Source organism: Aedes albopictus, chromosome 2, assembly GCF_035046485.1.
Source record: "Aedes albopictus strain Foshan chromosome 2, AalbF5, whole genome shotgun sequence".
In the NCBI taxonomy this organism is placed as follows: domain Eukaryota; kingdom Metazoa; phylum Arthropoda; class Insecta; order Diptera; family Culicidae; genus Aedes; species Aedes albopictus.
The window spans coordinates 274,460,315-274,473,399 of NC_085137.1; the positions used below are offsets into that span (position 1 = coordinate 274,460,315).

At 43.4% G+C, this 13,085-nt stretch overlaps 1 protein-coding gene across 2 annotated transcripts; it reads right to left on the reverse strand.

Annotated features, from left to right (window-relative positions):
• Nucleotides 1-3,164: 3,164 nt before the first annotated feature.
• LOC115266286 (uncharacterized) lies at nucleotides 3,165-7,463 on the reverse strand. 2 transcript variants are annotated; one of them, XM_062854964.1, is made up of 3 exons: nucleotides 6,917-7,463; nucleotides 6,785-6,852; nucleotides 3,165-6,732 (listed from the first exon to the last, which is right to left on the reverse strand). In XM_062854964.1, exon 3 carries the CDS (start codon nucleotides 5,507-5,509, stop codon nucleotides 3,173-3,175), a length of 2,337 nt encoding a protein of 778 aa, XP_062710948.1. In that variant the 5' UTR covers nucleotides 5,510-6,732; nucleotides 6,785-6,852; nucleotides 6,917-7,463; the 3' UTR covers nucleotides 3,165-3,172. The 2 variants fall into 2 exon arrangements, with proteins under 2 accessions (XP_062710948.1, XP_062710949.1); XM_062854965.1 differs by having other exon boundaries at nucleotides 3,165-6,852.
• Nucleotides 7,464-13,085: the final 5,622 nt, after the last annotated feature.

The following is a 13,085-nucleotide window of genomic DNA, read 5'->3' on the forward strand; positions in this document are numbered from 1 at the left end:
TGTTTGTTTTTTTTTTTCATCGAATCAATCGAACCCTGTATGTTAAAATATAGTCGATCCTGTGTCAAATTGTTTTCTTGATTTCGCTAATCGTTTTCTACTTGTGTTCATCTCTTGTGTCCTTAAATTGTCATCGGTCCAAAATCCACAGAAACATGTAACTGAACTTCTGAACATCTAAGAGATAATCAAAAATACGTCAAGTTGGTCAGTTGATTGCAATAAAATTTTAAAATAATAAAGATTTCATGTCAACTTTCATCCCGCTACAAATACTATTGAAAATATTCAAATTTGTTCAATAGTCCTATCGGTCCTACCTAGATGAACCATGTCATTTTCTCAAGCGTAGCCTAGAAATGTCAACCTAGTCATATACAAGTAAAGTTGTTCAGTTAATATAAAGCAGTCAGTTTTTGTCCAAAATGTCACGTCGAACGCATTGACGTCAACAATGCGTTTAAGTGTTCGCACGTTAGCTTCGAATCTATCAGCACAATTAAGTGCTGCAAATCTCCTTCCCACTATTGATTCTTCGGTCGATTTTAATTGCTATAATTAAAGAAAATATGACCAACTAACATCGTAAAAATTCGACAAAGCGACTGTGACGTTAATAATTTACTAATCAAAATCAACCGAGAAACGTGGGAAATAGAGCCCAAACAACATTTTGAAGTCAGCTGGCTGTAAAAGGTTCCAAAACCTGTCACAAATCCTATAATACTTTTATTAGGATTTGTAACGATCATCAAAACCTTCTCAAATCCAACCGACTTGGAACTATTGCTTGGGAATAGACTCTACTGAGCCCCGGCGGTTCCTCCTGTTTATCGAGCATGTCTGATGCATATGATCAGCCATACTCCATCTGCAGCAGCCGGTTCGTGATGAACCGTTGGAGGCGCATTAAAGTGTTAAAAAGGTGATATGTTTCACTAAAGAACACTACATTACAATAACCAAAATGAAACTCCTTCACTTTAATACCGTCAACCCCTGCGAACTTGGCCAGGGCCATCCACGATCTTAAAATCTGTATACTTTTCCGGTGAGGTTTCAATTTGCCTTTTTAGATCGACAATGTAGGGGTCCGGTAGGTTAATTTCCACCGCTGTTACGCAGCGTGAAAGTGCATCCGCAGGTACATTTTCCGACCCTTTCCGGTATTGTAAGGTGAGGTCATACTTGGATAACTTTAATGCCCATCTGGCTATTCGGGGAGACTTTGACTCGATTGACATCGTTTGCAGGAATGTTAAGCTCATTGCATCAGTCCTCACGATAAACCGGCTGCCTTCCACAAAATGTTTAAAGTGCTCTATGGCCAGGAGAACCGCTAAACACTCCCGCTCAGTGGCGCTATATCGTTTCTGGGTACTAGATAGCTTCTTGGAGAAATACGCGATCGGACGTCGATCTCCATCTTGTTCCTGGGTGAGAACGGCACCTATAGCCAGATCGGATGAATCGGTTTCTATTATGAAGGTGGATCTGAAATCGGCGTTGGCAAGAACAGGAGCTGAAACCAACGCGTTCTTCAATTTTTCGAAAGCTCTGTTTGCGTCCGGAGTCCAAACAAACTTCTTGCGTTTGCCTTTCAGCAGATCGGAAATCGGAGTTGAGATATCGGAGTAATTTTTGATGAATTTCTGGTAAAACGCGCCTAGTCCTAGTAGTCGGCGGACGTCTTTTACTGATTTTGGTTGTGCATAGTCCAAAATAGGTTGAATTTTTGATGCATCCATGGACAGGCCTTCCTCTGAAAGAACGTACCCGAGGTAACGTATTTTCCGCTGACAAAACTTGGATTTTTGTAGATTAATTGTCAGGCCTGCCATACGTAATCGCTCTGCAACTTTCCTTATGAGTTCACAATGGTGTTCAAAAGAAAGAGACGTAATGATGATATCATCGAGGTAAACGTATACGTAAGGCTCCAAATCGTGGCCTAACACTTTTGTCATAAGCCGTGCCATGGTCGCGGGTGCATTTGTCAACCCGAACGGCATTACGACAAAACGGAACAGACCTTTGTTGGTACGGAATGCGGTCTTGTCCTTGGCGGAATCTGTCAAACTGACCTGATAATACGATTCCGATAGGTCGATCACTGAAAAATAGCGCGATTTCTGGATCCTTTGTAGAATGCCCATCATATTGGGAAAGGGAAAATCATCCCTCTTTGTACACGAATTGAGCCTTCTCGAATCCAGACAGATTCTCCACTTTCCATTCGACTTTTTGATTGGTAATAATGGATTAAGGAATTCAATTGGGCCTGAACATTCTTCCACCACTCCAAGGTTCTTCATGCGTTCCACCTCCTGGTCTATGACCTTCTCGACAATTGGTGACCATTTGTACATAGGAAGTCTGCGGGGTCGCGTTCCTGGAAGTAGGTCTATCGAATGCTCTAAAATAGTAGTTCTACCTAAACTCCCTTCCACCGTGGCAGGTAACTCCATTACTGCTTCAAATAATGCAATACGCTGATCTTCCCTTAACTGATGCTCCGTATCAATATCCGTAGGAGTGTTAATGGTGGTCGGCGGAATCTCCAACGTAGGCATCTCCAAGCTTTCGTCTTTCTCCAAAGGTTTTGGCACTCCATCTGCGTCAACGGGCTCAATTTGGAAGCATATGGATTGTTCGTCATCTGAAAAGAAGTCTTCTGCTACCATGAGCTGCTGTACCCCACTCGATTCTTCAATTGATTGCTGCCGTTTACGCGAATTGAAATTCCCAGTAGTTTCCGGTATCATCAATTTGAAATCGAATGTGTCCAGGAAATCTACACCTAAGATCAAAGGTTTAGTGATCTCGGGAACTACTATAGTCGGTACTACACACGTCCTAGATCCGTAGGTATATGGAATGTTCACGTATCCCAGGCAGTGGTACTCCGTATTATCCGCTGTTTTGATACGAATATTGCACTTGAGGATTTTTAAACCTAACTTTTCAATCAGGTCCACGGAATTGATTATAGACACTCCTGCCCCAGTATCGGCTAATCCTTCAATTTCTTCGTCAAAAATTTTTACTCGTAAGTGAGGGCAGCGTCTAAACAAGGTGTTGATATGATAACTGTGGCTGAAGTATTCAAACGATCGAATGGGAACACCATCAACGACACTCTCAGGTGATTTGTTCCCGGGAATCCCTGATCCTACTCGTTTTTTGATACCTCAGGCGACGAGTCTTGAGGTTTAAAATTGTGATTTTCTGGACAGCGATAAGCCGTTGTATCCTGCATTCCGCAGATATGGCAGAAAATACTCTTCTTACGATCACAGTCTCTCCACATGTGTCCACTCTTGCGACAGTTCCAGCACAGTAAAGGATTATTTTCTCTCGCTGTTTGGTTGGTGGATGAAACATTCGCACCTCCTTTTTTGAAAGTTTTGGTCTGTAGAGCTAGTAGACAAGTTTCCTCCTCATCATTCGGTTCTCTATCCGATTCGTTGTCATAACCAATAGCATTCACAGCAGGTTTAATTCCCGTCCTGGGATTATACAAGTTTGTTTCCAAAGCGTCAAATCTGTAACATAATTGCGCCAAATGCGCAATAGAGTTGACTGGTTCCAGAGCTAATCTTCGCTTATATGACAGCTTCATATTCTCCACGATAATGTCGAATTTCTCTTCATTCGTCATTCTCCGAGTCATTCTTTGTGACATCGCCTCTAAGTCTGTCAAATAAGCACTGAACAGTTCGTTAGGCCTCTGTTTTCGATTCCTCATCTCTTCTCGGATGAATTTGTCCCTATTTGGATTGTCGTACCTCATTTTCAAATAAACTAACAACATGTCCCAGGTGGCCAATTGACTTTCGTATGCGGTAAACCAGACGTAAGCATCGTCCTTAAACAGCAAATGAGCGTGCATGCGGAGTTCGTCTGGTGTTACTTGGTACGATCGACTCAGTATTTCAACCTGTCGCAAAAAGTCTACCACTGGAACCGGATTAGAGTCTCCCGAAAACTTCGGCCATTTCTCGATGATATTACACGTTTGATGAGGCAGTCTTCGATGAGCAGTATAGGGTGGCCAACCTCCACCGACGTGATGGTTTGACCCCATCATATTCGGCTGCGTATAAGGCGGCATTCCTCCTGTATTGACCGGAGAGATTAGAGGTGGCGTGGTACTCGATTGCCCGTATCCCACTCCAGTATTATAATGTAGGTTAGGCCTTCGTCCTTCACTAGTGAAGGGTAGTCCTTCCGTTTGCTGCAGAGGGGGTTCCAAATTTATTTCCTGACGTGGAATCGCCGCTCTGGATATCTGCGAAACCTCCGGATCCCGAATTCCAATATTGGCGATTCTATCCACTATTGTGTCGATCGGCCGATGCTTCACCTCAGGCCCATAACGTTCTGGAGCTAACACTTTATTGATGTACTCCTGGATATATCCTTGAATCTCCGATTTATGCACAAACTCATTCAGATTTACTTTACTCTCCTCAGGTTTACACATCGGTTTTGTCGGGATCGATGGGCTACGTAGGCGCTGCGTCTCAACTGGAGCCTTGCGCTCGTGGCCAACCGGATTTTGTTCCGGTGCCAACAAGTTGCTCGGGATATTGCTTTTGAATTCGGGCGTCTCCCACTGAGAATCAAAACGAAGTGGTGGAAACGGGTTCCGAAATTCAACTGGACCAGCTGGAACCCTTCCTGCCGCTGCTCCGGGCGTCGTGACCATCCGCGAACGATCCTCAACGCCACCTCGTTCCTCGTGGCCAACGGGTTTACTTAGTTTATCCAGGTCAAAAACATCACCTCCGACCCTTCGGGTGTCGCTAACCGGCGGCTGCTTCCGAACAGCTCCAGAGCCTGATTCTTTCCGGCTTGTCTCTTTTGGAGTTCCCTGGGGCCGGTCTTCTGAAAAACTTATCAACTCCGTTTCAACAGCAGGCAACGAGACGTTCGACAGTCTCGTCCTTACGGGTGTTCCCGCCATACCGGCACCAGCCATAGCGGCAAGTTCTCCAGCGTCCCGATGTGATGAGGAAGGCAAAAACGAAATCTTCGGTTGCACACCACCACCGGTCGCTCCTACGACCTCTGATGGATTCGTCTCTAACCGCATTACTGGTACTCGATCCGCGGCTGTCTGAAGATCGACGTTGTAATACTTACGAACCATTCGCACTATCACGTCCAACAATTCTTCCTGATTCCGGCGTTGCTGATCGGTATCGGGGACATAACGTCGCACTCTCTTATGGTAATGCACAAGTCTTGAAAAACACTTCAGATCATCGGTTTCTAACTGAGTTTCAATTTCTTTCAGCTTGATTGGCACAACCACAAAATCTCCAAGCAACGAGTACTCAGTGTTCAACACCGCGTCTTCGTCTTCGGGTTGACGTAAAGCCAATCGTAGTGCTCGGTAACGAGTTTCAAGTGGACCCTCTAACGGGTACCCACGTATGGTCAACTCATAGTCAACCTCATCCTCCTCCAAATCCTTCGCATAAATGCGGTAGGTTTCCATCATCTTTGTTGGAAATCAAAAAAAATGAAAATAGTGAACGTACAAAAAACAGCAAAACAAATAAATTCAAAAAAAAAATCAAAAAAATATAAGATATATAAACTTAATTTAGTCACAGAACAAAATGTATACTTCTAAGACCTATTTCTAACCAAACCCAAAACCGAAAATCAAATTCAACTATTCACCTATTTTTTTTTAATTCGAGTTCATTCAAAAAAATTTTAATTCACATCAATTTGTTTCTAATTCGACTAAACTTTTAGCTCGTGGGCCCCACGTTGGGCGCCAGAATGTAACGTAATGTTTAAAGCTTACCACAAACAGCAGCTTATGCGCCACTTCCTGGGTTTAGGAAGACTGCTGATGCTGTTTAGGTCCCGGCTTTGAGACCCTCTTCTAGGGCGAGTCTTTGAATGGCTCAAACACACTGACTAATTCTTGAGCTCCCAAAAAATGACCCAACTCACCTGTTTAGCCCCCTGTAAATTGAGAGAACTCTTTACCCACGAAAATTAGAAAAATTCAATGAAATTTAAAAAAAAAGAAAATAATCTAAAAGCTCACTTCAGTAGCGATTTTGGAAAAGTGCCGAATATGTGCCCGTTTTTGGAACCAGTGCACGAAGTTTTAGAAAAAAAATCTTTATTGGTCCAATTCGTGCACAACACTCTCTTATCGCTAGCTAATTCTTCCCTTAATCTATCTCTTCTTCTAAAGGGTACTTGCCGGCGGCGTTGGTCCCACGACGCGTTGCTCGGGGCCCCGACGGTCCTTCTTCAAGGCTTTTGGCTTTACCTTGCGCTTTCCAAGCTTGGTAACACGTGGTCGGTATTGGCTGCACTCCACGTGTTCATAGGGCTATTCATCGATCGCTCGACTTTCGTTCGCACGTGAAACTCACACCCGCAGATAAAACTTCCAAATACTTGACTGCTCCTTGGCTACCAACTAGGGAACCACTGGTACGTGAGGTCCCCTGAAGACGGTCGGTGTGCAAAAACGGTCCACCGGAGAAACGGACGACTTGTTTTCCGTCTTCGAATAGTCGTCGCTGGCGTTCGAGCAGTTCTATGCGTGTGGATAGTGAGTGGCTTTGGGTTGCAAAAGCGAGAGCGTCGACGAGAGGTTCTCACGAACGGAGCGCGCAAAAACCGGTGCAGCACGTGGTTCGGTTGGTGCTCTGGTGCAAGCCTACACAACCACCCTACGTTGTAGGGAATTTCCTGCAACGTATTCTTTTAATACTTGTACTTACTAGCTCTGATCTTGGCTTACCTTGTAATTTACAAACTTAAATCACAATAAGCGATTACACGCGTGACTATTTAGTACCGTATCATATACTACAATTGAAACAGATTAGTATGAATTGTGTAATGACTTTTCAATTTACAAATGAAGTCTCACCAATTACAATTTAGTAGCTGTTCTCTAGGTACTTCAAATAAATTACTATTTTGTCACACTTCAGAACTATTTGGTAACACCTATGGCTTTCTAATAACGGTTGCACTAGGTACTTATGCGTCCGCACAAATCAAGTATCACTACTCAAGTGACAAGCTATTGTAGTGGGCCAAGTTGCCCAAACTATAGTTTTAAACTACTGCGTAATATCCGCAGGACAAAGAATTCTCTTTGTTTTAAATAACTTTAGGCATTTTACAAATCACTGCATGTTACAGTGCATTGCCTAGCTGCACAATTTAAAAACCAGGTAGTTCTCATTCGTCGGTAACTCAAGAGCATTGGAGAGCGGAGCCAAATTTAAATTTATACCGAAAGCACTCAGAAATTTCCCTTTTATAGAAGGTCGAATAAGGTGTTTGTCCGTGCTAAGCTTTTATGGTGATGTTCGCTTGGCGATGTTATAGCATTATCATGGAGCTTGAGCATATTAGTCGAGGAAAAATTGATATTATTTGTTCACAAATTGGACTGTGAATTAAGTGACTTTACAGGTGTTTGAAGTTTACATAGTTATTTATTTACAAGAATATCTATTTACAAGTTACTATTTATTTACAACATTATTTATATTGATTATCTATATTTTCATTCTTAAGAAAAACTACATTAAAGCTATTGATACTTAAACTACTTCTATGTAAAATAAACATATATTTGGAAAACAAGCACTTAGGGTTAATACATGTACAGATTATGCATGCAATCTAGATAAATTATTGAATGATAAAAGAAATACAAATTTGAATTTGAAATAAAATCAACACCAACCAAAACCCCTCATTTGTACTAAAATCAAACGCAACAAGAAACGCAACGATTGTTCACCGGAATCCTGAAGTGGAAGGCGATGGGCTAAATTTTATTGGAAATCGGGATGGTATAAAAGGGGCACACGGAAATAGGGTCTCTCTCTTAGTTTTTGTACCGGTCCAGAGGAGTGAAGAAAGGTAGTGACACTCGCGAATTTGCACGTCCCCACGCGGTTCGCAGTTCCGTGAAGTTTGTGAAAAGCTAACGTTAAAAGCTATAAAAATTACAAACTACATTAAAAGTTAAATCAAAAGTGATTATAAAATTCTTAACAGCTATAACACCACAACAAATTAAAATCACTTAAAGCTACTGTAGTGTACGGGCCTATGCATGGCTGCACCACGAACGATCAGAAGAAGTGAAGACCCCGTAGTGAACAAAGCAATCCAAAAACGTTAATTTCTGATCGAGTTAAGCCAGCTAGGTCGTTAACGTACCAAAAAAAAGAATCCGAGCAAGAGTGGTGCGAACAATAGATAGATGCATGCAGTGAAAACGAATGATGGTCCGAGTTGGTGGTGTCAATAGTGCTAAGTGAACGGACTATGGAAAGCACATTGCCTGTGGTGTTACGTCAAGACTGTTACCACCAACTCAGGGGTTTCTTGCTCGGATTGGACCATAGAAAATAGTGCGCGCGCGAAAAGGTACCACTCCCTGGACAAACGGAACCCATGCCAACCGTCAAATTTCGGCCTTAGTGTCACGTGTAAAATCGGAGTACCCCCTTCTGCGGCAGTGATAAGTGAAGACAAGCTCCCGTTGCCCGCCTGCCAGAAATCAAGCCCCTCGTAGCCGCCGTCGTCACCACCGCCGCCGCCGCCGTCGCCGCCGCCGCTTCAAGACCGCCCCTGTAGCTGGAATCCTGTATGTCGACCAACATGTGATCATCGATCGGCCGCAACGATTGTGTGTGTTAGTTGTCAATGAACTACCACTGCAGGTATGAATTTATGTTTGAAATGCACACTAAATAAAATCCGGTAAAACGTGGTCTTTAATAAACCCTGCGAAAGTTTAAAATTTAAATAAAATATTGTTTTGAGCTATTTTTCTGAACTAAATTGCCTTTTATCAATTATTTAGAATATTACTTTCCTTTTTCAATTAAATTCTTTATTAGCTTGTTTTCCTAAAATGATTTTGTATTATCAATAGCCCAAATAACCAAGAGGGAAGAAAGTCCACTGGAATTAACCAATCTCTTTCAGGAACCCGATTGCATTCAAACGACCCTAATATTGACTGTCGATAGAAGAGGCTCATGTCATGCCCACCCCAGACGGACACCGCGGCTGGACCAGTGGCCAGGGGCTTAGCGAGGGGTCCTTCTGACCCCGAGAGAGCAAAGGATAGTCACAATCCCTGGAGAAATTCTTGGAGGAATCCCTGTAGAAATTTCTGGAGGAATTTCTGGAGAAATTTCTGGAGGAACCCCTGGAGAAATTCCTGGCGGAATCCCTAAAGAAATTCCTGGAGGAAACCCTGGAAGTAGCCCTGGAGAAATTCCTGGAGAAATCGTTGGAGAAATTCCTGAAGGAACCCTTGAGAAACGCTGACTAAACTGCCAGTATATTGCTGTAGCAATAATTTAATTATTTGCAAAGAAACTTATATAAGGAACTACGAATAATTCCTCAAAACACTACCGCAGACATTTCCTTAAAAATTGACAAAGAAATGCTCAAAGTAATGCCAAAGAAATTTCCCAAAAATAGATTTGAGCGTAGAATGAGCACTTAGTTAAAATACCTAACATAAAGTAAAAACCAAAAAAAAAATCGAGAATTTTTTAATAAACTTCTTAAAGAATCCAGAAATAAGTTTGCCGATACATTTTAAATAAAATATTGTCCGAGTTGCCGAAGAAATTTTGTTTCTAAACGTCTGCCATATTCATATTTATTATAGTACTAATAAGTAGTTGCAGACGACGAAAAGTACAAAACCTAACCACCCTGGGATGGTAACCTGGGTAAGCCAACACCGCTGTTTCCTGCTGCTGCCATCGCGGTGCGTCTGAGCCCGTTACGCCGGTACCTTTCTGCATCGCATCCGACTGCTACAGGCGCCCACCCGCCACCCCTTCTGTCGTATCATTGTTTGGTTCGCTCATCTTGCTGTCACAGATTTGAACTGAATGGGATAATGGGAGCGAAATGGGGAGACGAACTTTCCCAATTGTCTCATAAACGGCAAAGAATCTTCAATGCCGTTCGCCTACGAGGACCGATAATCGCACCCGTGTCCATCGTTCGATCGGAACGAAAACAAACCACCGATCACGGTAGGACACCCACACATTCTCAACATTTTTCCCAACCAATACAGATGCACGTTTTGCATGTATTGGTGACGCGAAAGTATGTGAACACCAATACATTCACAGCAACGTAGCAACCGATGACACCCACACATTGCAGCTTGTCAATGTGTGGTCAAAAATACTACTCGAATTTTTGTGCGCGCAGGCGCACCATCAAATAAGCGCGGAAAAGTGCTTCTACCGCCGACAAGCTACTTTTGCGCTTACAGCGTGAGCGTTTATGCACGGAATATGCGCGCTTTGTTTTGGGTGTAGAAAACAAAACTCCATTTAAAATGTTCTTCAACAAACGGCCTAATTTGGAAAATTTGAGAATCTTTGGCTGTACAGCCTATGCTCAAATTCCGAAGGAAAAACGGCAAAAGTTAGATTCGAAAACCAAACGCCTTGTATTTGTGGGTTACGCAAATAACGGGTACAGGCTTTGGAACAAAGAAACCCGATCAATTGAGTCCTCAAGGTATGTGATATTCGATGAAGAGCGGCTTTACAAGGATCAGTCTGATCATTTGTTTAATGGAGATGATCAAATTTCCCCAGAAGATCTTGAAACAGTTCAGCTAATTCCTGTATCACGCTGCAAAGAGGACGAATCAGGTGAGAAGAATGCGGTCATGGAAGAGATGATTCATGAGCAGTCCAATGTCAGTGAAGAGAATACGCTTACAGAAATATCATTAGAAAGTGACTATGAAAGCACTTTTGAAGAGCAAAATTCGGAGGATGAACCGGAAATGCAGCAAATGCGGCGAAGTGAGCGAGAGAGAAAAGTACCGGCTAGGTATACTGATTACAAAATGGCAAAAATCGCTTCATCGTTTTCTGAAATAAATCCGATTCCTCAAACTATTGAGCAACTGAAGCAGCGCGATGATTGGGAGCAGTGGAAAACTGCACTAGACAGCGAAATGGGGTCACTGAAGGTAAACCAAACCTGGAGTATCGTGGACGGAGATGTACCGAAGAAACCAATTCAGTCGAAATGGGTGTTCAACGTCAAAGAAGATGGACGCTATAAGGCACGGTTAGTGGCCAAGGGCTGTTCACAGCGTCCTGGATTCGACTATAGCGAAACCTTTTCTCCTGTTGCGAGAATGGAGAGCGTTAGAACAATTTTATCCATGGCTAATGAGATGAAGTTGTTAATCCATCAAATGGATGTTAAGACGGCATTTCTTAACGGAAAGTTAGATGAGGTTATCTACATGCAACTACCGAAGGACGAAGTTGGAAAAGGTCAAACTGTTCTTCTGCAGAAAAGTCTGTATGGCTTAAAGCAGGCTAGCAGAAGTTGGAACAAACGTTTTGACACGGCGATTACAAATCTCGGATTTACCCAGCTGAAATGTGACTCCTGTGTGTACAAAAACAAGCAAAAGGAATTAATTTTGATTTTGTACGTAGATGACCTACTGATTGTAGGAGCAAATCTCGATGAAATTGACTGGATAAAATCCGAACTTGGAAAGTTATTCCACATGAAGGATTTATCAGAAGTCAAACATTTCCTCGTGTCAGCAACAGGGGACACTTCAGGGTTCGGTCGATTCTCGGGACGTACCTGCCGGAGAGAGGGACCAAATGTCAGCAACAGGGGACACTTCAGGGTTCGGTCGATTCTCGGGACGTACCTGCCGGAGAGAGGGACCAAATGTCAGCAACAGGGGACACTTCAGGGTTCGGTCGATTCTCGGGACGTACCTGCCGGAGAGAGGGACCAAATGTCAGCAACAGGGGACACTTCAGGGTTCGGTCGATTCTCGGGACGTACCTTCCGGGAGACCGTATCCGGTATCGGCAACTAGGGACTTCCTTCAGAGGGGCGGATCGTACCAGATGCCAGCGATCGGGGACTTTTTTCCGGGAGACGGACCGTACCGGATGCCAACAACCAGATTACGTCGCTGCGGTATTTCTCTTGCGGATTTCAGGGGTCAGGTTCAGTTCAGAAGTCTTGACTTGGGAGGACTAATTTCGGGACAGTAGGTTTGAGTTTTCGAGGTTTGAAGGTTTGGGTTTTTGGTTTAATTGCTTCTGCTTCGCTTGAAAGTTTTTGAAGTAATGACAGATTTTTTTTTTCTTCAATGCATAGCCACCTATGACCGTTTCATGGTCGTCACCTGGACCTCGTTGCTATCGGTAACATTCTCCGGGGCCAGAACAGAAGTGGCCTTGAGTAAAATAATTTTGCTAACAGGTCGAGTAAACGTTGATCTTGCAGTTCGTACTACGACAGTTCGAATTCTTCCATCCGGTCCATGAATCACCTTCTCGATCAGGCCTTTAGGCCAACATCCACGATGCAACGACTCGTCAACAATCATCACAAAATCTCCGAGTCTATATTTATGATAATTACGGTTGTCCTGCCACCTTTGTCGCTTCAGTAACTCTGGACGGTAGGCCGAAACCCATTTTCGCCAGAAACGATCAGCAAATACTTGCGCGTGCTTGTAAGCTGCTCTACAATCTAAATTGCTCTCGTCAAAATCGTGGTCGTACTGCATATGGTTGTTTCTGCCAAGTAACAGCATGTTCGGAGTTATTGGTTCTGGTTCTTGAGGGTCATCGGAAACTTCGGTCAGCGGTCTGTTGTTAACAATATTCATGACTTCACATAACGTTGTTCGGAGAACCAGGTCGGTAGGATGTCTTTCCTTCAGCATAGCACGAAGACCGGTCTTGACTGAACGAACTAATCTTTCCCAGCAGCCACCGAAGTGAGGCGCGCCTGGTGGGATAAAATCCCACTCGATTCCTCTGACGCTGAGTGTCTCCTCTATTTGCTGCTGATCGAGTGTCCTGACAAGATTCTTGAGCTCCTGATTGGCTCCCGCAAAATTTGTTCCATTGTCGGTCAAAATTTTCTGTGGAACACCGCGTACCGCCATAAAGCACCGAATCGCCATTATACAACTGCTGGTATCCAGGGATGGAACCACTTCCAAATGTATTGCTCGACTGGTC